This window comes from Cydia pomonella, chromosome 2 (assembly GCF_033807575.1).
Source record: "Cydia pomonella isolate Wapato2018A chromosome 2, ilCydPomo1, whole genome shotgun sequence".
Lineage (NCBI taxonomy): Eukaryota > Metazoa > Arthropoda > Insecta > Lepidoptera > Tortricidae > Cydia > Cydia pomonella.
In genome coordinates this window covers 1,870,030-1,895,878 of record NC_084704.1, presented here as the reverse complement: position 1 = coordinate 1,895,878, position 25,849 = coordinate 1,870,030, and the positions used below count along the sequence as shown (strand labels likewise).

The 25,849-nt window shown below is 38.8% G+C and overlaps 3 protein-coding genes across 4 annotated transcripts in view; 2 read left to right on the top strand and 1 right to left on the bottom strand.

Moving 5' to 3' along the window:
- The window catches only part of LOC133531192 (kinesin-like protein Klp61F), a 44,904-nt gene extending 42,208 nt beyond the window's left edge, over positions 1-2,696 (top strand). For both annotated transcript variants that reach the window (XM_061869337.1, XM_061869329.1), the window contains 2 exons: positions 218-400; positions 1,312-2,696. In XM_061869337.1, the coding sequence (XP_061725321.1) occupies positions 218-400; positions 1,312-1,425 (297 nt within the window). In that variant the 3' untranslated portion in view covers positions 1,426-2,696. The remainder of the gene's footprint in view (positions 1-217; positions 401-1,311) is intronic.
- The window catches only part of LOC133531428 (uncharacterized), a 357,292-nt gene that overhangs the window by 22,430 nt on the left and 309,013 nt on the right, over positions 1-25,849 (top strand). The gene's annotated exons all lie outside the window — the stretch shown is intronic.
- Positions 11,672-25,849, bottom strand: part of LOC133531266 (protein masquerade) — a 56,883-nt gene continuing 42,705 nt past the window's right edge. The window contains exons 4-15 of the mRNA XM_061869399.1: positions 22,439-22,632; positions 21,446-21,652; positions 19,666-19,793; positions 18,873-18,997; positions 18,269-18,436; positions 18,020-18,097; positions 17,435-17,606; positions 16,479-16,666; positions 15,127-15,216; positions 13,975-14,129; positions 13,257-13,370; positions 11,672-12,129 (exon numbers count right to left, since the gene is read on the bottom strand). Coding sequence (XP_061725383.1) covers positions 12,076-12,129; positions 13,257-13,370; positions 13,975-14,129; positions 15,127-15,216; positions 16,479-16,666; positions 17,435-17,606; positions 18,020-18,097; positions 18,269-18,436; positions 18,873-18,997; positions 19,666-19,793; positions 21,446-21,652; positions 22,439-22,632 — 1,673 coding nt within the window. The 3' untranslated portion in view covers positions 11,672-12,075. The remainder of the gene's footprint in view (positions 12,130-13,256; positions 13,371-13,974; positions 14,130-15,126; positions 15,217-16,478; positions 16,667-17,434; positions 17,607-18,019; positions 18,098-18,268; positions 18,437-18,872; positions 18,998-19,665; positions 19,794-21,445; positions 21,653-22,438; positions 22,633-25,849) is intronic.

Below are 25,849 nucleotides of genomic sequence, written 5' to 3'. Positions count from 1 at the left end.
TTGTATGTAACTCGATATCCTTCAGAATCATAAACCGATTTTCAAATTTTTTTTTTTAATTGAACGGGTATAACCCCGAGATGGTTCCGTCGGCACCAAGTCGGGGTCTGATGATGGAATCTTGGAGAAATCGAGGAAACTGGCGCTTTTGGTTATTTTTGAAGTCGGTTTTATTTTTTTGTTAAAAAGTTTTATTGAATTGAAACACGTTATACAGGATTGCATAGTGTTGGAGTCGGACGCGTCGAGCCGGCCGGCGTCGGACAGCGAGTCCGTGTCGGAGGACTCGGCGCTCAGCGAGCTCACCTCGCCCTCGCCGCCCGCCCAGCCGCCCGCCGAGCCCCGCCCGCCCAGTGCTATGCTCAAGTGTACGTCCGAAACGGATCTTTATTACAGAAAGGTAAATAGTAAATTACGATACAAGTGTCAAAAATAGGAAATTCGTAACGAGTAGCAATAAATTAATACAGGACCGATTTATATCGTACAGCGTTTTACAGTACATATGACCCTTAAAATTTTCGATATAGTTACATAATGTGCTTATTTAAGTCCTAGTGCGGAAAAGTATAGCACCATATAAATAAATAAATATTATAGGACATTATTAGACAAATTGACTAAGTCCCACAGTAAGCTCAATAAGGCTTGTGTTGAGGGTACTTAGACAACGATATATATAATATATAAATATTTATAAATACTTAAATACATAGAAAACACCCATGATTCGGGAACAAATATCCACGCTCATCACACGAATAAATGCCCTTACCAGGATTTGAACCCGGGACCATCAGCTTCGTAGGCAGGGGACCCACTAGGCCAAATCGGACGTCATGTAAATATGCACTGTGAAAGCTATTTTCGTTTGACACAGGATTTTAACGCCAAGATAACTTCTGTCAAATATCCCCCGCTTGTACAAAGATTTAAATATAGACACGGATAAAGTGCCAAATATACACATGTGTCCATTGTCAGCTATAACTAATAGTCCCAAATCTCTCCGGAGTAGCTAAGAACCTAGGCGTTATTGACAGAGTGAAGTGCGCTGTCTATGATTTGTTTTTTTTTTTCAGTATTCTAGGTATTGTAGCGCCACCTATTTAAGGTTTTTTGATGACACTTTTGGTACATGGAGATTTATTTCCTGAGGATTGATTAACTGACTGGCGAGTGCCCTTTATTTCTCCTCGATTCGATTGAAACCTCGATTTTGGAATTATTAGTGTCGCTAACCCTTGTATTTTCAAATTTGCCTCCTTTTGCTGGTGACAAGACGGTCGACTAAGTATATCTGTGCCGCAGCAGGCCGGCAAGGAGAACGGCGCGGCGGCCCGCGCGCCGGCCAGCCACACGAAGCGCTCCCGCCTGCCCGCGCCCGCCAGCCACAAGAAGCCGCTCGTCGAGAGGAACGACTAACATCAGCCTTACCAACTTGCACAAACATTTATTAGCGATAACAAATCTTCTAATCGATATCCGTATCCGTCATCATCATCATCATCCGTATCCGTCAAAATGCTAATATTAGGTGTAGCCATATGCTGTATCTTTAGGTATTTAACCTATTGACCGCCACAGTCGGCTCTGGCCGTCATCGGAAAGTCTTGCCAAGGACGCCAACGTCGGCTCCAGCCGACAGCATCGCCAATTGAATAGGAAATTTTGCGGAACTCCATAAAGTTCAGTTTCGCTTAAATAATCGCGTGTGCCTGGCGTCCGGGGCGCGGCATATTCCTTCGCCGTCTGGCGTTCAAAAGGTTCAATAAAACTAAACAAACAATAGGGAATATTACGCGAAACTGCGTAGGGGGCGCCACTACCACATCCATCACAATCTGAGGGCCTACCGCGAATCAAAAATATCGTAATTTCGTTATCTAACCTCTCTATCACTTGCATATTTGAGCGATGAAGAGGCAGATACATTTCGATTTTCGCGTTTCCCAATAGGCCCTTTGTAAACAAACCGCCTCGATGCATCAATGTCACATTTTATTATCTCTGAAAACTTCTCAAAATACAGTTTAAAGCTCAGTATGCATAAGTTACTCTATGGTTTAAGATACGTGCTAGTGCTGCACTCTGGCGGCAGAACATTACAGTAATACTCCTTATTTGTACATTTTCGGGTAGTTTTAACATATATTCGCTAATCAACCAAATACGAAACCGCCTGGATCTGTGACTGAACGATCTGACTTAAACCTACATTATTTGATAATAGAATGTTTTCATCTACCCTCAACTGGCTTAAGAAGCCTAGATTTTGCTAACTTTTATTTAAATACCTAAAGATACAGAGTATAGACGTTAATCTCATAGATCGTGTCATTCACGAAGACGCATGCCTTGACACGTATTGTCATATTATTAAAGGTTAGATTTGACAAATCTGCGCGTCAACGTGGATGACACAAACTAATAACAATCGAAATGTACACGGATCGCCATCGGCAGGGTTCATCATTACACGCACTCCCTGCTGAGGTTTCCTCGAGTACAATATAGGCAAAGAAAATTTGAAATAGAGGTGAAAACTTTTAGAACGCCATTTAACTTTGATCCTTATTCTTTCACTAATATGTCTTAAATTTGTTAAATATCAAAAGTGGCGCCATCTACTAGAACATAGGTCAAAGGTATGGCGGCAGCTTCTCAAGCGACTATGACAAATTTAACACATATTAGTGAAATTGTGTCGAAAGATGGCAGTAAATTTACTGTGGCTACAAAGTTTATTTTGATAATCCTCGATTTCAAATTCTCTTTGGTATAGGGTTGTTAACCCTTTGCACGCCACGCCTATCATGAACCTTGTCGGAATGCACGAAGGTTTACTTATACTTTTAGGAATATTAAAGTGGTAACTTAATAATGGTATTTTCTGCATTTATTCACATAAAGATTTGTTTATTATTATTACCTACATTCAGTACATTATCATTCAAAATTGATTTAAATTTAGTTAATTCCCATTTATCATTTAACAATATTAACTCCAACTAAAGATTTACTAGTTTCAAGGAACACTGTGTTATACACCGTGGGCCAATTAAACCCGACAGATTTTAACCACGCATTCCTGAGGTCATAAGGAGCAAAAAATTTTACTAGTTTTGGCCAAATTCGCCAAAAAAAAATTTTTTTTTGCCGAAAAAAAAAATTTTTTATTCACACGACACGTTATTTATTTTTATACCTTGGTGAAAAAAAAACATTACAACGAATAAGTAAAGTTTTTTTATTTTATTTACAGACGAAAATTGCGAGTTTACTTTAAAACTTTAATATCTGTCAGTAGGTATGTCTAAACCAAGTCACATAGTGGCAGCGTCACAGCTAAAAAGGCGTTTTTGACTAAGTTATAAAAGAAACAAATTTTCACAGAAATTGTCATTATCTCTAAAACAAGACCGATTTCAGAAAACATTGTATGTTTTAGTCTCTAAATGCGGTCAAGAATACACCTTTGAAATCTGTCTGGTTTAATTGGTCCACGGTGTATAGAGATTCACACTTAACAATAGGGAATATTATGCAAAACTGCAGCAAACCTCTAGCACATACTGAGGGCCAACCACGAAACACGAAAATCTAAGTTTTGTTATCTGCCTCTCTATCACTTACATATTCGAGCGATAAAGAGGCAGATAATAAATTTTCGCGGCCTCTAGTGCTGCACTCTGGCGACAAAACTTTGCAGTAATACCCCCTATCCACCACTAAGTAACAATTGACCTAGACGTGGATGGCGTAATAGTAGGAAAGAAAGGTATTGTATCGTATACTTAAAATAATTATTTTTAATAGGTATAATTATTGAAAATACGCGTTTTAGATTATAATTATGTTTTTGTAAGGATATTTACGTGTGAACACGAATGAGTCGCCAATTTTTTTTTTTTTTTTTTATAAATATAAAATAATCGGCGCATTTATGGGCGTTAATTTTATTTTTAAAAGCAATTATTTTGTAATGTGCAAACGACAAAGTATAATACATAGCAAACGTGAGATTGTTCATTTATTTCGACATATTGAAATTATTGGCTGGTTTCAGATATTAATTTTAGATAAGTTTAATTTTCGGTAGTGAAAATCTATGTTTCTTGCTGGCATTAAAAAAACTATAGTGAAATATTACAGAATTTAGTAAAAAGTAATGCGAAAATACATATGTATGTAATTATCCTAACTTTGTGAGACTATTTCATATTTACTGGCTATGTGCAGCGCGTGGTGGGGGAACTAAAACCGACACGTGGCAAAATGTAGTTTAACACGCCTAATTTTGTGCTTTTTGACATTGGTACTGTAAAGTAACTCTTTGACCGAAGCGTTAAAGAAAATCTCCGCGTGAAATCACCTTTTCTTACAAACGTAGTCCTGATTTTCCTATATTAACATTTTTGAAATTATTTGACACTATTTGTTTTTGATTTTTGTCGAATCTATAATATTATTAAAGGAGTTAGAAGTAGGTGCTTAATTAAAATTTTATATAATTTTTTTTTTCCCCTCAATTTTTATAATAGTACAATTGGTTGATATACATGAAATTATGTAAAAATATTTTCCAAAATGTCAATATCTCTTGACCGATTCTCGAGAACTTTATGACCAGATTCTATGATTAAATCGTTTTTCTGTCGATCCAGTTTTAGCTTAAGACCATTGCGAGTTCACCGTGATAACGACTCTACCACGATTTTTCACTTTTACATTTTCTAATCTTAACACGACTTAACTTCTACAGCTCCCAGAGCCACTAGTGTTACCCATAGCCGCCAGGTGGCGTCGCAGTTTTGCACATAGCCAATAACAAAGATAATTTGAAATAGAGGTGTATTGTGAAAGAAAACTTTGTAGCCACGTAAATTTACTGGCATCTTTCGACATATGAGTAAAACTTTTAGAACACCATTTAATATTTAACTTTGATCCTTATTCTTTCAGTGATGTGTTAAATTTGTTAAATATCAAAAAGGAGCGCCATCTTACCGGGCACAACCTAAAGGTTGTGGCGCCATCGCTCGAAACGATGCTGTCATACCTTTGGCCTTTGATCTATTAGATGGCGCTTTTTGATATTTAACACATATCAGTAAATAAGGATCAAAGTCAAATGGCGTTCTAAAAATTTTAGTCATGTGTCGAAAGATGGCAGTAAATTTTCTTTGACAATCCACCTCTATTTCAAATTCTCTTTGCTAATCATAATAGTTGGTGACAGTGAAACTAAAGATCGATAAGTTTATTTTATTCCCGGGTAAGTTACGAACGTTTATATAACTAAGGTAAACATGTATCTTCACGCTATATTTGCTTGACATAAAGTTTGATGAAATTTATACTGCTCTGTGTACGTAGATTTTTACTGGAAACGTTAATAAAATACTTTATGTAACAAATAAGTCTTATTATTATTGACAAATTCCTTGAGGTAAATTATATACAATTGTCCTTACATATTATTAAACATAACTTTTTGGCAAAAAATTCATTTTTGTTACAAGCTTTTATCGCTGACTGTACTCTTCTTTCCACAAGCAACTAATACTCATCGAGACAATTCTAAAAACCCCAAACACAATTAGGTAACGTTATTTTATCACAGAGTTCCTGTGGCTACCTCCTGTCTCCATCATCAGATCAGCTCGATGGTACCATAATATTGCATTGTCACCCGACTTACATATGTATGCAAATTTTCAGCTCAATCGGAAACCGGGAAGTGGGTCAAATTTAACTTGCAAGATTTGTTTACAAACAGACAACGGTCAGGTGAAAGTAAATAAAAGCTTGTAATAACAGAGACTGTAAATAGTACAAATCTTTGAAACTAAATTTTGAGAGCTAAAGTAAAAGGCGCTGAACACTTATTTTTATTTTATACTACGTCGGTGGCAAACAAACATACGGCCCGTCTGATGGTAAGCAGTCTCCGTGCCTATGGACGCCTGCAACTCCAGAAGTGTTACATACGCGTTGCCTCCGGATCATCGATGAGCTTCATGTAACTTATGTCGTCTACTCGTCTCACTCTAATTTTTATTTTTTTAAATAAATTAAAAAAAAATGTATACAGTGTAAACTATATTGTCTACGTGCGAAGTGCATGGTGGGGGTAAGTAAAGCAAACGCAGCGCATGCGGTGGTGAAAATTGGAACTAACCAAGGATAGCGTCTTTAACATTTTGTGCAAATTATATGGCTCGAAATGGAATTTTAATTTACGATTAGTTTTGAAATAATTATTTAAATTTTATGGTGTAAGGGACCATTGTAATCTATTTGAAATGCTTAACAGGACTAACTTATTTAATTTGATAATTATTAATACTGTATCCGTGTAAATAGCTTTGCAGATACCACATTTATAATCTGTGTTCTTTTTCTAGGAGTTAAGAATGGGTATATTAAGTTATCCTTAACAGACCAACGTGCTCACAACCACTGGAAAATAACTGTGATTATTTAATATTAACGATAGATATTTAAAAAAGGGGGCCATTTACGTACTGTATTTTGTATTTAAGTGCCTTTTGAATACATCAAACTAGTTTTTATGTTGCTGGATTCGTCGATTTATGAACTCGAAACAAAAACGGCCGTTTTAACTTTGGACGCCTAGATTGACGAATCCAGCAACGTAAAAACTAAATATTATGATGTATTCAAAAGGTACTTAAATACAAAATACTATAATAATAATAATAATAAATATCTATCTTTAAATTTAAATAATCACAATTATTTAGCAGTGGCGCTAGTGAGCACGTTGATGGGCTCTTAAAAAGATAGACATTTTTTTAATTTTATTTTTTATTAATGGTCTAACTGGGTGTCACAACTAATACATCATAAAGAATATACATTTTCAATCAAAAACTTGTGTGCACCTTAAAATAGCAGACACAACATGCATGAAAAAGAAACAGTTCCCTAATTACCTTTCATACTCAAAAATTAACAGCTTACTAATAAAATATGAACAAATATGACATTAGGAGGGTCCACACAGAGCGAGCCTACGTGCGAGGCAATTTCCTTGCTCACAAACCGGCCAGTGTTTTCCTCGCCTGAGCACGCCGCCTCGCAAATTGCCACGCAGCTCGCACGTGTGCTCGCTTTGTGTGGACCCGCCTAGTCACCATCGCAGACTTTTTTGTAGACCCATGAAAGAAAGACAACCCCACCATACATGTGTTGTTATAGCTCAAACGGCTGCTTAGCGTTTTCGATTAAAGCTCTTAGCCAGCGTTATTTTTTCCGACATCTTCATATTTGTACCAATGTACACAACACCTTAACAAGTTATATACCTAAACCTTCCTCAAGAAGCACTATTGGTAAATAAAAGTTGTATGAATATCCGTTGAGTAGTTTTTAGTTTTGGAGTAGTTTTATAGATGTAGTGACGACGAGATGTAGTCGAGTTGTTACAATAGGGAGTGAATCGTTATAATGGAGTTTACACTATATATTACATTTTGCACTACTTTACTCGTTTCTTATTGATACTGTTAGAGATCAAAGGGGAATTAAAAGAAATTGTATAATTTTCACAATTTTATTAGCAAATGGACAGTACTAAATTTACAGTAGGTATTTAGCTAAAACTGACTCCAAGCAATCTGACGCACTATCGACATTTTCAAGCGAATTCCAAACAATATGTTTGGAAAATAATAATAAAAACATCGATTATGTTCGTCGTCGAAGTCATGTTCAATGCTGTCATTGCACGACGTTTGATCAACTCGACGAGTGACACCCTAAAGTACTATATAAATTGCTTAATGTTATACAAGACAGCGCAGCAATTTTATAACCTTTTGTAATCCTCGCTTCACTACAAATACATTCTGTATTTTTCTAGAATCTTTTCCATGCACTGAACTTACTAAGCCCACGCAAAAGACTTCTGCTGACTTGTACAACAAACCTTTTTTAGAATATGAAAGTTATTTATATACCAGCATTGCACATGACAAGTCTTATTTACAATGCTCCCAAGAGCCTAACGAAATTACCTGAATAAGTTATGGCTTGAAATTCAATAAATACGTAGTTTTAACACCATAGCCTTGCTCCTAATAAATAAGAAATAAATTACTAAAATACTATCGTCTTAATTCTAAACATCATCATTATATAAATATCCTGGACGTATCCAGTGGTCCAGCGAAGAGCCGACAATTTGAAGACTTATTTATTCAATAAGATAATATCTAAATTTAGACATTAGTGTCACACTTTTTGCTTATATGTATATAACTAATGGCCACTTCCACCATCCCGCTAACCCGGGGTTAATCGGTTAAACCTGGAGTTACCTTGGTTACCTAATAAAATTTAAACTGGGTTAACGGTTTAACCGGTTAGCCCCGGGTTAGTGTGGAATGGTGCCCGTGGCGCTAAGGCGTGTAAATAGCAACTTTAATAGATGGCGCTTTAACGCTACATATATTTCTTGTGATCACTAAAAGAGTGCTCTACAGTTGGCGCCACTGTAGAGTGAGGTCCAGAAAACCCGATTCTGATTTCTGATATGCTTATTTTAATAGTTATTTGTTTTACAAGGGGGCAAAGTTGTTTAACCGCTCGTGCTAATGTTGATACCCGAGCAAGCGAAGAGTTGGAATCTTGAGCATTGCGAGGGTTTCAAGGCACGAGGGTTAAACAAACTTTGCCCCCGAGTGGAAACATATTTGCCACAGTTAAAAATAGGATGTGAAAATTCGCGATAAAAAAACTTGCAACCCCCAAAAATTATATGCATTTTACATTTCGAAAGACCTTCGTCTACACTAGCGACCCTAGCGGCGAAATCAAACACTATAGCCCTCATTGTCGACCCTTTTAGCGTTTGACAACCTATCCGAGTTGCCGCATAATATATGGGGTCGCAAAGCCCAATATACTTAAGCTGTCAAATTTTGGCTACAGTATTGTGGACTACTTTATGGGTTTCTTGTGTATTCCTTTATGAAATTCATGCCCAATTTTTTTTGTTTAAAGTCAAACAATAGCCGAAAGTAAAGCACCCAACAACTAAACACTAGGACCCCCTGGATTACTCCGTGTATATGTATATAAAGTATTATTACGTATCTGTTTGGTTTCCGTACTAAAACTAATAACTGCTCTAAATAATATGACAACAAGGATTCTTATGATATGGTACCTACCTAGGTAAATTTAGAAAAGAATATTTTCGAACTAGAAATCCTACCTACTTAGAATAGGGTTGTTTCCATCTACAAATCTTAGGGCAGAATTGTATCCCAATAAATTCTTTTGGATTATAATAACATGTTAAACTACTTTTAGGGGACCTGTAATGAGTAATGACCATATTTTTGTAATTTAAAATATCTTTTAGCACACGTCACGTGACCAAACTCGAAACGTCTTTGAAGATTCTGATGACGTCACAACCCTCGGATTGACACTGTTGACACTTAGGCGATAAACAACAAATGACAAATGTCAGTTGACAGCTCGTATCTTCTACGTGTGTATGTAGTTATGGGTCAAACCGTAAACTGTGACGTCACACAATTTTCAGAGCGTTTTGGGCGCGAAAGCATCTGTCAAAATATATTTTGTTAATTAACGAGTAACATATTTAAAGCCGCTTTTAGTATAAAAGTTGAATGTTAGGGCAACTTTTAGTTAATATAGAACGTAATACTAGCGTTTCAAAATATTGGAAACAACCCTATTAAGAAAATGGGATTTTAAATTGATTTTACTACAATTTGTAATATTTTGTAAATTACATATGTCTTTAATTAGTTCCGATAAAAATATCAAAAAAATACCTTGATTTTAATAAGTAAGGCCTTGCCATTTGATGCCTAAATGTAGGTATTGTAAAAAGAGAAAACTTTTATCCAGCACCTAGTTTTCTCAAATAAATAGATTTAATATAACTTAATTATACAATAAATAATATTTAGTATCAGTTGAGTTGCTCATGAAAGCAATTTCTCACAGACCTAAGTCAGAGAGAGAAAGATTGGTTATAAACCATTTTTAAAAAGCGCGCTCCTCCAGCTCGCTCAAAGCACCTGCGCTCACATCAAAAGTGATATATTTGATGGCAAAAGTACCTACCGACTTTTTGTCTTTGTGTGTTCGTGCGTCTATAAGATCAGAGCCCCTAGTGTACATTTATTTATTTCATTTATTTCGTTGTAAAATCATGCACATAAAATCTAAAAGGTGTTAAACAAGTAATAATGTCAGTCCATGACGCCCTGCTAGGGCACACAACATACTTATAACTAATTAAATTAGGCCAAAACAAAACAAAAATATTGAAATTAAAATAATTAAAACAAAATAATTTAAATTAAAGTAGAAATAAGTTAGTTATTCGATATCGAAACGTGACGTATGCGTTTGCGTTTAGTCTCATTGTACACTAGGGGTACAGATTAGGTACAGATGTATAGTTGGTCAAACCAATTTGTCAGTAAATAAGAACAAAAAAACTATACTCATCCTTTTCTTTTGGATGCTAATACTAGTGTAAGACAAAGATAGTATGACTCCCTCTGTCTATGTTTGAAATGAGATAGCCCTTTGACAAACTATAGTGAATAATCCTTTACCATCTTATTTTCAGGGAAACGTGCATGAAACGTGCGTTATGCTTTTTCAGCCAGGCTCAGGACAAAAAGTACTGAGGTTGACTGAAGTAGGATGACAAATACGAACTTTTCCGAGAAAATACGATGGCAAACGATTGTTCATTACATCTGTACTTTTGATGTGATAGTATGGAAGGTGGAGGTAAGAACTACAATCTCCATAGAACTGTTGCAAAAGTCAGTCAAAAGCTGTCAGCTATAAATAATAGTTCCAAATTTCTCCAGAGTAGCGCTAGAGTGGCTAAGAACCGAAGCGTTATTGACGAAGTGAAGTGCGCTGTCTATGATTTGAAAAAAAAAATGATTTGAATTTCTTCAAATATTCTGGATATTGTAGCGCCACCTATTTAAGGTTTTTTGACGGACACTTTTTGGTACACGGAGATTGTATTCTTTACCTCCACCTACCATATGTGATAGTAAAAATGGTTTATTTTATTTCTACATTTACGACTTTGTGACGGAACGCACGTTCGAAAGCGTCAGCGTTGAGTGTGCATCAAGTGTGCATGCTCGGAGCGCGCGTTCCGTGACTCTCGGATGAGATTAGATCAGAGAGATCTTCACATAAGCTGAGTTTCCTTTACAAATAAACACAAATGGCCTCCAACCGGGTGCAGAATAAATAAGTGGTGGGAGAAATATAAATGCCGCCGAAATAAATTAAATATTCCTAACTTAAACTAACTTAAAATTAATAAGAACTTATTTATTTACATTCAGAGTGAAGTGGATGTTGCACTTCTAATATTTCTTATTTATTTTCGCAACGCATTCGCAAACTGCAGGCGTGCGAAACCTAGAGTAAAAATATGTAGCAGTTGTAATTTCACTGTTACACGTTTCACAATCAAAATTCAATTTATTATCAAACATTACTGTTTGAATTCCATAGACGTAATATGTTTTTAGATTGAGTTCAATTTAGTAACGAACATTCCTTTTTTGATTGGTAAGCAAAAACTAATTCATTTGCAAAAGTGAAAAATGAGGTACATACTTACTTTTATTTTTCACTCCTGCAGATAATGCAGGTTATGTAGATTTTGACAATAATGGCCTTCATATTAAAGGTACATTTTTAAAGTAAATTATCGAAAGTTAAAGATAGGGCCGATTTAGACGGCACGCGAACTCGCATGCGATTTTAGTTACATTGCGGACTATTGAGGTTACAACTAATTCGGCGACCGATTAAATACCGCAATGTAATGAAACTCGCGCGAGTTCTCGCACCGTGTAAATGAGCCCATACTCGTAGTACCTGAACTTGACTTGTTAGTAGTGTGAACACTATTCATCTATTGGACGCTTATAAATGGCTTGCGGTGAACCGCCTGTCAGTCCAATGTGAACGTAACAAACCCCAGACCTTTGAATAGAGTTCTAGTAACGTCTAATACTATAGGTTGTTGACGGAGATGATCTGGTTGATCCAGCCGATGAACGCAGACACCTGCAAAATGATATATTGAATAAGTTAACTAAGTTAAATGCTTTAGGTACATACCTATTAATTAACCACCTGTAACCACCACTCAACCTTAAATCCTATCAGCGTCTTGGCGAATATTGCCAACCGAGTGGACTGTCCTACTCTGGCACTCAATTAGACGACATGCGAATTTTAATTTGTAATTCATAATTCAATTCAATGTATTTATGTCAGGCTCTGGGTCCATAAAATTGTTAGTATTACAAGTACTTAAATCTAGGAATTAGGGCCTACATGCTATAATAATAATAATAATAATAATTCAGCCTATATACGTCCCACTGCTGGGCACAGGCCTCCTCTCATGTGCGAGAGGGCTCGGGATATATTCAAATAATAAATAATAACCAAAACATAAAATAAATAAATAAATAATAATAATTATATTACATTAAATTCCATTCAGTCATATTATATTCATATCCTATACAATTATTCATTTCTATTTAACATTAAAAATGAGAGGTCTGTTATTTTTATTTTTAAATTAGGTATGGTGATTATTTTGACTTTTTATAAAATAATAATTTAATAGAAGTTTAACGTTTAAAATAACACTTGCACAGTCTGGGCTATCGAAATAGCTGCGAGTTATCTTGCTCTAATTCTGTTTTTTTTTTTGTGATTTAATTATGTGTTTTAACCTAAAATAAACGATTTGAAATTGAAATTAATTCCTGCGACTAAACAAGTTACAAAATGGCTGACGACATGCCTACCTACAATAGGTACAACTCAAAGTTGCACACTCAATCTACGTCGTTAAGTGTTGCTTAAATAGATTTTATTTATTTAATCTTTATTGCAAAAAAGAAAAAAATCTTACAGTACAAAAGGTAAGCCAGCCGAGTTGTGCGCGAAAAAAAGAAACGTGATCATTTGCGGAGGCAATAAACGAAGCGAATGCGGTTATTAAGCAGGCGGTCCAAATTATCGAGAAGCTCTTCGTTTAAGTCCAGATAACACACATCACCATAATCAATAATGGGCAGTATAAGGGTGTTAATGAATGCAACTTTAGTTTTGACCGGTAACAAGGGCTTCAGTTTGCTGAGAGATTTTATATGTAATAAAGTAAGATGCAGTACCTTGACGTAGACGCCGGGCACGTCCTGGCGGCCGCAGCCGAAGCCCCACGACACCAGCCCCGCCAGCTCGTAGAACCCGTCGTCCTGGCACACCAGCGGCCCGCCGCCGTCGCCCTGCCGCACGCAGCCACGGTCAGTAATAATAATCAAGGGCGTAGCAAGCCAGTCAACTAGGAGGGGCAGATGCCGCAGAGGGGCTTACATTGTATGTAAAATTTGAGCTCTAGGGGCGAGGGGGGGGGCAGTCTGTACCTGCCTACGCCCATGGTAATAATCATTCGGGAATCGAATCATTATAATTATTGTCTAGTATATAAGTTGTCACAAATAGCCGATTAAAAGTGGCCAAACTTTTGCTCTTCGTAAAAAAAAAACAAATAATCTTATAGGGACCAACTACATGCTATAAACAGATGTCTGAAAACAGTCAGTGCTGCAGTCGCCATCAGATATATCGGGGCGGCGAAGGTGCCACAAATATCTGAACTCGCCTCTATTGTCAAGGCGTTACTTTCCAAAAATAAGTAGGCACAGTGTTCGTATAGTTTAGGAACATTTTAATTAAAAAGTTTCCATTTTGGAAATTAACAATTTGGTTCCCATGCAAAATTACGAAAAGATTCCAAAATTATGCCATGTGGAAATTTGGCAAATTTTTCCTCGCCGCTTATATTTAGCCCTAGAAAGAGGGGTATCAAAAGACACCCCATAATCTAACCTGACAGGCGTCGTTGCCCTCCTCGCCGCCCGCGCAGAACGAGCTGGCGGGCAGGATGAAGATCTTCTCAGTGACGGCGTTCACTTTCCGTATGCACTCCGCGTCGCTGACTATCGGCAGCTCGGCCTCCCGCACCCGCAGTGGGATAGGACCAGCTGGAATTATTAAAATACATTTGTAAGATTTATCTCACGCAATATAATGCGTAAACTATTGCGGCATATGTTTTATACAAAATTTAGAAAAGTAATTTTAACCCCTTCAACCTTTTTTATCGCAGCAGAGGTCATTTTCCTATAAAAAGCCACCAAGTGCGAGTCGGACTCGCCCATGAATGGTTCCGTACCATTTATGACGTATTAAAAAAACTACTTAATAGATCTCGTTCAAACCAATTTTCGTTTTTTTTTAGTTTTATCATTCTCTTATTTTAGTAGTTACAGAGGGGACACACATTTTTTACCACTTTGGAAGTTTCTCGCGCGCAAATTATTCAGTTTAGAAAAAAAAAATATTAGAATCCTCAATATCATTTTTGAAGACCTATCCCAGTGTGTGGGGTACATATTACCCCACACGTTTGATGAAAAAAAAATTGAGTTTCAGTTCTAAGTATGGGGAACCCCCAAAATTTGTTGTTTTTTTTTTCTATTTTTGTGTGAAAATATTAATGCGGTTCACAGAATACATCTACTTCCCAAGTTTCAACAGTATAGTGCTTATAGTTTCAGAAAAAAGTGGTTGTGACATAAACGGACAGACAGACAGACATGACGAATCTATAAGGGTTCCGTTTTTTGTCATTTGGCTACGGAACCCTAAAAAGGGACCTTTTAACTGTATACTATCAATTAGGACGTCGAAACATTAACTATTTCTTGAGGCCATGACTTTAAAACCGAATATCTAAGCACTGACCCTTTCAAGCAAGTGCTCAGGGCTCATACATGATCATGAAGAAAAACAGATTGTGGAAACTGGACTAGTTACTTAATCCAAAATATCCAAATAAACCTTAAATTTTCCCTCTGGATCAGGATACCTTACAGAGCGCGTGGCCAAGGGATCCTGGACATCTCATCGCTAGGAAAAGCTCCATTATCCTAAAGCGTCCATAGCTCTTGAGACCCATTGGTATAAAGGTGTACTCACTCTCGCCCATGTACCCGTAGCCGGTGACGGTGCAGCGCTTGCCCGCCGCGTGGCTCACTCCCCGCGCCGGCAGGCACACCAGGCACACTCCTGAAACAACATCACGGTCAACATCGGTTATGACGACCGGTTTGGCCTAGTGGGTAGTGACCCTGCCTACGAAGCTGATGGTCCCGGGTTCAAATCCTGGTAAGGGCATTTATTCGTGTGATGAGCATGGGTATTTGTTCCCGAGTCATGGGTGTTTTCTATGTATTTAAGTATTTATAAATATTTATATATTATATATATCGTTGTCTAAGTACCCTCAACACAAGCCTTATTGAGCTTACTGTGGGGCTTTGTCAATTTGTGTAATAATGTCCTATAATATAAAAAAAACATCGGGGACAATACAACACAATATGCTCTTTTCTACGAATATTAGCAGGTCAACGAAAATATTGCGCACCAATGTGCCATTTGTGTTTTTTTTTATATTGTCTTAAAATATTACCACAACACATTGCAATAAATTTGACCCTCAATAATTTTCATCAAACCAAAATTTTCAATAGTGACAACATCATTATGATTTTAATGGGGTGACTGTAGTCCATTTCATGCTAAAATGGTGCTACACGCAGACTACAAAGACACTAGTAAAATGCAACGATTCGAGCAGTAGTATAAGTAGTTTTTTTTTCAGATTCGAAATTTTATAACCTCAAAGGTAGTGGTAACTTTTTTCCTCCAAAATTAAATCTAAGTAACTATGCACTGAATCATACTTTTGTTTTCATATTATTGTGCCACAATATTAGATATCACAGGAACCCTAGCATTTCAAAAGAAGCTATTGAGGTTAGAAAAATCCTAATCTTAAAAAAAAACGGGTTGAAGTTGCATTCAACACTATTTTATAATAACATCCCAGGTACACTCCCAAAACAAGCATAAAGAAAGAAGTGAAGATATGCTCTTCATAGATAATTCGCATGACAATAGAGAGACATACAGACAGGTAGCTGTCCTCCTGGACAGAGATGACACGTACAGCCCGCGTAGCCAACGTGCATATCGTTCACGCTCCGTGGCGAACGAAACGCAACTGTCACAATCGCACTAATATGGAAGAGTGATAGAGAGAGATGACTACGCTACGGAGCGTTGACGATTGTAACGTTGGCTACGCGGCCTGGTCGCAATTGTGGACGCAACTGAAACAAGCGGTCATGCACCCATACTATATTAGTACGGGAGCGTTTATGTGTGGAGACCTCGGTTTTCCTATGTGCTCTGTCTAGTAGTTGAGGTGGTCTGTGGTCTGCTACATGAAACACAGGTGTATTAACTAAGTTAAATAAACTGACCTTCTTTGAGCTCCGCCTTCCCATGTAGCTTGAGCAGTGCTATATCATTATCCAGGGTCTGGCTGTTGTGGTTGTGGTGGATGTAGGTGGTGGCCACGCGCAGGGTCTGGGCGCCGGGCGAGCCGTACTTGCGGGTGAGGTCGTGGTCTCCCACGCGCACGTAGATGGCGTCGCCGGAGCGGACGATACTGTAAACAATGAAAATTAGGTAGGTATTAATTGTTAAAACTATGCGCCTTCGTCTAAGCGCAGTAAAAGTGGAAAATCCTGGAGGTTCTAGCATGTCGTTACAGACTCCAGGTTCGAAAACAGCAGCTGAGAGCGCAATCGAGTTATAAATGCTAAGATAATGGAGAAAATGGAATGGGCCCTACGGAAGACCAGCGGTGGTTTTATAGCTAGCATTATGCTGAAATGGGTCCATTTGGTGATGCACACTTAATGTTCTGTTTTCTCGATTTTTATTGTCTCTACATGTTTGTGAATATTACCATAATTATAAACGTTTCTTATTTTTTTTATACAAAACATATACAGTAGTGTCTACATACCTAATATATTTAGATTAAGTGATCATCGAATGCATATCTTGGTCACGGCACCAATTTAAAAACACTTGTTCTAAGAAATGTCTTACTTCTTTCTCTAATGAATTAATTTAAATGCAAGAAGTTGCCAGTCATCTTGCGCCTAATATTTTATATCAACGTATCATTGTATCTGACAAGAGGTTGCGTAGCGAATGCACATAAATTTCAGTACGCCGCAGAAAGCACCCAGTGTATGCCGATGAGGGCGGCCCCACACAGATACTGGTTCAGGGAGTTTACGAGCTGGCGCTCTCATGTTTAGACTTGACAGGTGGCCCCGCTAAGGACCACTCGCCTCGCTTACCATCCTCGCCGTCTATAACTTGGCCGAGACGGGAACTAGAGGAGGTTCCATGGAATACTCACTTGGTAACACAGTGCGCCGCAGTCAGCACCCACTGTGTGCCGATGAGCGCGGCGCCGCACAGGTACTGGTTCAGGGAGTTGATGAGCGCCACCTGCCAGCACCACTCGCCGCGCTCGCCGTCCTCGCCGCCCATCACTCGGCCGAGACGGCGGGAACTGCGGGAGGAAGTTCCTGGCAAGCATAATAAAGATGATGATTAACAAAATACAGATACGTACTCGCCTAAAATATGAAATAATGTAATAAGTATTTATGTGTGTAATCGAAACAGCGATTCGGAAGTCAGATCAGAAGGTGATCTAAGGTAAGAAGGAGGAGTAGATATAATAAAGGACTCGCGCTGGAATGGTCCGTGCCCAGGCCGAGGCGACCGACACTTCGTTTTCTATATTTAGAAGGCATCATGCGATCAACGAGGCTCGCAAGTGACTTTCTATAGAAAACGAACCATCGTACGCCAAGGCCCGGGTTCTCATCGTACGAGAGTGTCTAGGTAGTTTCCAACTGTCTGATGCCTCATCTACAGAGAATCGATTTTAGTGGGGATTTCTAAGGATTTTTTATAAATAGGCAAACAATTTTACCTTTCACTCCGCAAACGTATTTGTTGTATTTTTCCGGCACTCTTATCGTTGAGCCGTAAGTTGGTTCATACGGGACAGCTGAAATAAAAGACAATGCATATTATGCTGCTGCATTCTTTAATTTTTCATTAAAATCGGGGACTAATGGATGAATTAGTCGCTCATTGCCGGTTGGTTGGGCAATTCATCTTGCCCAAATAAAGCGCAAATTCCTGTCAAGTTACATATAAGCTCAATGATGTCACTTACTCATGGGCGGGGGATGCGGCGTGGTGGTATAGGGCTCGTACTGTGGAGTAGCGAGGGGATATGTATCGTTCCTCTGCACACCGGTCACTTCCAGCACTTTGGATTTGGGCGCGCAACATTGCGTACCAGCTTTCTTGCACTTGAACACGTCCGTCATTTCTGCGTTGCCTGGAATTAAAACATTTTGTTTTGTTAATTATTTGAACAAATAAGAAGTGAAAGTTAATTTACGCTCTTGATCGAAAACAGGCTGGCGAGAATTATTTACTCCCGCCAGGAGCGTTGTCAGTAGAAACCCAGTTTATCAGTATAGAAAACGGCGTGAAATTCAAATTTTCGATTGGAAGACAACCCTTAGCGCCAAATTTTTTTTGAATCAAGCATTTTTTTTTTTTTCACATCGTCAATTTTAACTTCAGAACAGTATACTTCTTCTTCTTCAGTCGGTCCTCCAATGCTGATGAGGATCGTCACATCATGTCCTTCCCCAGGGTCTTCCATAGGCTTTCCTCGCCAAGCCCATCAACTAAACAACCAACCGTATCAAGTATCAACTAACCGTATCTAATTTAGAAGCTAAGATGAAGAAGAGGATCATACTCACGGAAGCACGTGAAAGACAATAGTGAAACGATGCAGGAGCCCGGGCAGTCCGGGCGCGGGTCGGCCGGCGCCGGCGTCGTGCTCGGCGTCGTGGTCGTCGGCCGCTGCGTCGTGCGCGGGGGCACTCTAGAAATACCTTATTTTCACTAGATTGTAAATGGTAATCGACGGACTTGGTCGCATAAACTGACCTTCTAAGAAAAATATTGTGGAAAAAAAACTACAACCATCATACAAAGGTGAAAGTCCTCAATCTACATTGGTCCAGCGTGGGAAATAAAGTCTAAACCCTCTTGTATAATGAGGTCTGTACTGTGCTGTAGGAGTGGCCAATGTACCTACTTCGGCTCATGATTTGACCTTGCTTTGAGTTTGCGAGATGAAAAAGTAGCATATAGAATGATGTAGTAAGGGGACCGAGGTGAGTTGAAACAGAGGTAAGTTAAAACCACGTCAATTTTGAGACACGCAAGTCCCTGATTATGTTTTCTTCCTTCAAGACGATTATAGATACCGTAAAAATTACGTTGTTTCAACTCACCTCGGTCTCCCCCATGCATGCTTTTGCTTCGCCTACATGCTGTAATCCAAACGAGCTACTTTACAGAAGTACAGAAGCCGTACCACGAGTATCAATATTTCGTTATCTGCCTCTCTATCGCTCTTGATTATTGGAGCTATAAATAGGCCAATATAGAAGACGAACTAACGAAGTATTTCGCGGTATTTATGAGAAACACTTCCTTAGTCTATATTGCCTCGAGATGTCCGCCAAAGTTACCATGGAACCTTACCTGCTATTGTCGCAGCACACGGAGCCGCTAGTCTTGCACTGTGTGTGGGACACGAGCACGGCGGGCCGCTCGCAGAACGCCGCCATGATGTTCAGGAGACAGTAGCCGGGGCAGCGAGGCAGCGGTGCCTGAAGCAATTATATAAAAAGACTTGTTCAAAAACCCTACATTTTAACTGCGAAAAATAAAACCTCTCATTTACAGGTACTTAATAAAAAAAGCGCATTTACCTTTAGTGACGCAACTGGCGCAAATAGGTAGTTTGAATTCAAATCTACCCTCATTTATTTGATTTAAATCTATGGCTATTTAATGCCAAAACAAAGTTAAAATTAAACCCAAAATTGTGACCGTGGCCGGCAAAACGTCCCACTTTGTCGCTTGCCATAAGGACGCCTTGACAGGTCATTAGTATACAAGCAAATCTCGTCCTTATGGCAAGCGACAAAGTGGGAGGTTTTGCCGGCCGCGGTCACAATTAGTTATTTAAACGAAGCCATTCAGTCTACATACCTTTATTTTGATTAATAATTAACTAACTTAACTACTTGTTTAAGGCATTATGCATAAGTTTATAACATCCAACGTTCCAAAATCAGTTTCACCATACTCGACGCTAAGCAATTTATCCATTCAATATCACTTACCGGTTTGGGTGTAGTGGGAGGCCGTCTAGTTGCCGCCACACAGCACTTCTCCTCCCCCGGGCAATACGCATCTTCGTCCACCTGGTCGCACCAGCGCGCGAACATCTCCCCCATACAGTCCCCACGGCATTTGTGCTCCTTGTACTTGGACGTTGGCCACTAGAGGAGAGGAAGGGAGAACAGAACGCTGTTAATGGAAAGTTATGGTTAATTTGAAGAGATAAAAAGTGGAAGACAATGTTTTGACAGTGACATATCGCTTGTTGAAAAGCACGTCAAGGAAACCTCTCTAAGAGATAAAACACTTTCAACTTAATAAGTAACTGCTAGTAGTAGTAGGTAGTAATACTAGTAATAGTAGTAATAAAACACTTTATTGTACAAAAAATAAACTTAAAACAGGAAAAAACACACATCATTAGTACAAAGGCGAACTTATCCCTTTCAGGGATCTCTTCCAGTTAACCTTTGAGCAATTGAGGGAGAATTGGAGGAGGAAAGTTTTGGTTAGTTTGACGAAAAATGGGAAGAGCCAACATTAATAGTGTTAAAGGACGATAAATTCGTCAAGGAATTCTCGTCTATGGTTATAACACGTTATACTCTTTACAAGTTACACAACTAAAAAAAGCACGAATGTTCCAATCAGATTATATTGGGGCAGTGGGGCATATATATTAGAAGAGTCATGCTTAATTATGGTTACCAAAATGGGTCCGGGAGGAAATTAAGGATTTTTCAAAAGTGTCCAAAGAAACTGCATCTCTTTTGCTGACAGTTCAGTAGCCTAGCAATGGTTTTCTATGAATAAACTGAATGTATTTCTTATCGCAGCAGGTTGAGGTATTGTTCTTCTTTACCTCCCGAAGCGCAGCAGTCTCCAAGACAGCAAAAATCATTACTGCACGAAATATTGCTTAGTGTAAGGCTTTAGTAGGATGTATCCAACGGCGCATTCGGCAAGGCGTGGAGATTAGCTTTGAAATTTCAAGGGATTTGAGCGGCGAGCACTGAAGCTCTTGTCCAGTCAGTTAGCACACTTACCGACGTAGTATACCGTGGTGTAGGCCGCTCGTTTTGTCTGTTTCCCAGGCTCCGTAGCGCAGTACGTCCTTTCGCTGGAAATTGCTTACCGGCGTAGTAGGTCTCGGTGTAGTCTGTGGTCGCCTGGTCGTAGTCTGTTCCCCTTTAGGCTCCGTAGCACAGCACGTCCCTTCTCCGGGACAGTACGCGTCCTCGTCCACGTGGTCGCAGAGCAGAGCGAAGAGTCCGCTGATGCAGTCGCCGCGGCATTTGCGCGTAGGGCCCTTGTATTTTGAAGGGGCTGATGTTGTAGTCAGCTGGGGAACATAATAGATAATAAATAAATAATAAATAAATATTATAGGACATTATTACACAAATTGACTAAGTCCCACAGTAAGCTCAATAAGGCTTGTGTTGAGGGTACTTAGACAACGATATATATAATATATAAATATTTATAAATACTTAAATACATAGAAAACACCCATGACTCAGGAACAAATATCCATGCTCATCACACAAATACATGCCCTTACCAGGATTTGAACCCGGGACCATCAGCTTCGTAGGCAGGGTCACAACCCACTAGGCCAAACCGGTAATCAAATAGATAATAATTTGGATGGCTAATATGTCGCAATTTGTACTGTCGCTGATTCTATTTAATATTACGAAAAAAAAAACAAATTCCCATAAATTAGACCTCATTCATTGCAAATAACTACTAGTATCTTAAATTAAATTTTGGCGTAATTATTAATATTGGATAAACTATAAATTAGAGCCATTGTATACTACATATAAGAGTTATAAAACTAAACTGTATTTTCTTTAAAGGTTATAATTGCTGGTCGAAGTTTATCTAAAGTAAATTACCCCCAAAAACTTTTCTACAACTCCTGGTATCTTCAAACTTTTTTCAACACTTACAGCTGTGCTAGGTCTCTTAGTGTGCTTCTTATTATCGCTAGGCACCACCAGGTCAGCCGGCCGTCGGTCACCGTAGCCATCTTTGGCCACGCAACACAACCGTCCACAAACGCCAAAATCCCGGAACATAAGGAACGCCTCTAGACTAATCTAGTAGTAAAGTGACTTACAGCTGTGCTAGGTCTCTTAGTGTGCTTCTTATTCTCGCTAGGCACCACCAGGTCAGCCGGACGTCGGTCACCGTAGCCATCTTTGGCCACACAGCACAACCGTCCAGATACGCAGAGGTCCCGTGACGTTAGATAGGCCTCGCAGTATTGTGTGAGACGGTTCTCCACGCATGTACCGGGGCACGCGATATTACCTGAAACGATTATAGTTGATTAGAATGGCCTTCTTAGTCCCGAAGAAACGTTGGAGTCAGATTATGATCTCACAGAAAATTCACTAAGAAATAAATAAATAATTAATAAATATTATAGGACATTAATACACAAATCGACTAAGTCCCACAGTAAGCTCAATAAGGCTTGTGTTGAGGGTACTTAGAAAACGATATATATAATAATAAATACTTAAATACATAGAAAACGCCCATGACTCAGGAACAAATATCCATGCTCATCACACGAATAAATGCCCTTACCAGGTTTTGAACCCTTCGTAGAAAATAGATAAGATAGGGAATTAGTAGAGAATCATTTATCAAAATAATAATATGTGCAGACCTATTTTGTGGAATCTTAACTGTCCATATATCAGATAGGTATAAAACTTGACTCTTGCACTGTCCAAATTAGTCTAAGCAGCGCGAGTGCATACCTAGTTATAGATAAATATATACAGTCCACATCCATATATTGTTAAGTTAGTATCGAATAAAGAAGCATCGAGAGAACACGTTGTTTGAGTTTTAAATTCCCGGCTCATCCAAAAGCATCCTTACCGCCTGAACATATGGTCCATAACGAACCGGACTAATTCACACCTGAGGCCGAGCGGCCAGCGCTCGAGAACAAAAGGCGGCTAGCGGTAATCGAGATAAGGATGAGCCGGACGAGTGTTAACTGCAAGTTTTAAGTGCAATTATAATTACGCGTAATAACATCGAGTTTGAACATTTACTACGATTAGTGTCTATAAGTGATTTTTGTGACTTTTTCGCTACAGTTTATTACGCTTAATATTATGAGTGAGTTATAATATTGAACTGAGCAATATAAACCGAGTTTTTGAGACATTTTCATCTGAGTGCTAAGTTATCTACCTACTTATATCTATGAACATTCGAGAGTTGTGCGAGTCATCATGTCTACATTAGAAGAGCTTATTCGTTATCAAGAGGAGTTAATCAGCAATTTGAAGACATCGGAGAAAAACTATAAAAAGTCGCCTAAAGAGAGAATTAAACAGCCGTATTTAGAAACTAGACTTGAAGTACTTGAGCAACAATTTAACGAGTTTCAAAGCGGACATAAGGCGATTATTTCCAACGCGTCAGGAGAGAGAACGAATACATATTTTACACAAAAGAAGTATGAGGAGTTTGAGGAGTTGTATGTTCAATATAAAACGGCTTTACGGGAAGCTTTGAAAACGGTTTTGCAAACAAATGCACAATCATTACCGCAAATTCGTGACATGGCCGTTGCCAATGAAAATGTTAATTGTGACGTAAAATTACCTCGCATTATTTTGCCGACTTTTAGTGGCAAATATGAAGAATGGCAAACGTTTTATGATATGTTTTCCTCGTTAATCCACACAAATAAGAATATTACGGCGGTTCAAAAAATGCATTATTTGAAAAGCAATTTATCTGGAGAGGCGCTGAGTTTACTAAGTAATTTTTCGACTACCGATGCAAATTATGATGACGCTTGGAAACAATTAGTTCGACGTTATGATAACAAGAGATATAACTGTAATGCTATTATGAGGAGCTTATTTTCGACCAAGAAAATATACACGGAGTCTTCTAACGCAGTGAGGCATTTATTGGACACCACGTCAACATGTTTGAAGTCGTTGCAGAATATGGGTATTAACACGAGTACTTGGGACGCAATTATCGTGTATTTGGTGATTACAAAATTGGACGCTGAATCTATTTATTAAGCAGTGGGAGCAGCATTTGAATATGCTCGGCGATGAGTTACCCACCTGGCAGCAATTGCGTGAGTTTTTAGAGTACAGATTTAGGTCATTAGAGATGATTGACACCAACACGTCCCGCCCAGCACAATCAGCTAAGCCTGCAGCTAAGGTTAAAACATTTCACACTGCGATCGAGAATAAAATCAAGACGAGTGACATCGAGTGTGCTATGTGCCATGAGACTCATCACGTTTATCACTGCAAGCAATTTGGTTCCATGACGCCCAAAGAAAGTCAAGATTTTGTGCAAAACAATAGGCTGTGTTTTAACTGCCTGATGCCTACACACTCTGCAATGAAGTGTCGTCAAACGTCGAGTTGCCGTAAATGCGGAAGGAGACACCACACTCTTCTTCACTTTGAGAGAGATACCAACCAGGAGGCGAGAGCTACGAGTGAGGTTGCTGCGTCATCAGCGTCACCGAGTGTACCCCTACCCGAGAACCCGAGCACAACACGAGGTGATACAAATATTACTGCAGCGTTTTCGAGAGATGCGCTTCAACCTAATCGAGTGCTACTCGCGACAGCTAGAGTTAAGGTATTTAATTCCACTGGTTGTAAACAAACTATTAGAGCTTTAATTGATCAAGGAAGTATGGTTTCCTTTATTACTGAGTCAACTGTTCAATTACTTGGTCTCAAACGTAGACCTATAAGTACTTCGGTGTCAATGCTAGAGGAGTGTCGTTTGAATACTAAACACATGGTTTCATTTCGCATAGTGTCATGCCATGACCCGACGAGTTCAGTCGAAGTATGTGCTTTCGTATTACATTCTTTAACTGCTTTGCTTCCAGCTACCAAGCTTAACGTGCCTAAGTGGGCAGAGATTGAAGACTTACCTTTAGCGGATCCTGCGTATACAACGCCAGGTAAGGTTGAGATCCTTCTAGGTGCCGAGGTGTATGCAGAAATATTACTCGAAGGGTTGATCAAGAAGCGTTCAGAGGGGAGCAATGGAACCATGATAGCTCAAAATACGATGCTCGGTTGGATCGTGTCTGGACGAGCAGTGAAAGGATCTGAGGTGAGTGCTAGATTTACTAGTATGCATGTTCATATTCAGGAAGATGACTTATTGAAAAGGTTTTGGGAGATGGAGAACGAGCCTAATATGATTAAAAAGGACATGACTAAGAGTGAGCAACAATGTGAGGACTATTTTAATTCAACGACTGTGAGAGATGACGAGGGTAGGCTTGTAGTAAGACTACCATTCGCAACTGAGGACCCTAAGTGTCAATATGGCAATTCTAAAGAAATTGCTATCAAGAAATTAGAGATTTTAGAGAGAAAGTTACTGAGAGAACCTAAACTTAGAGAAGAGTATAACAAGGTCATGGAAGAATACCTAAGTCTTAATCACATGAGAGCAGTAAGTGAGAGAGAGCTAGAGAATCCTAAGGCAGTGTATCTTCCTT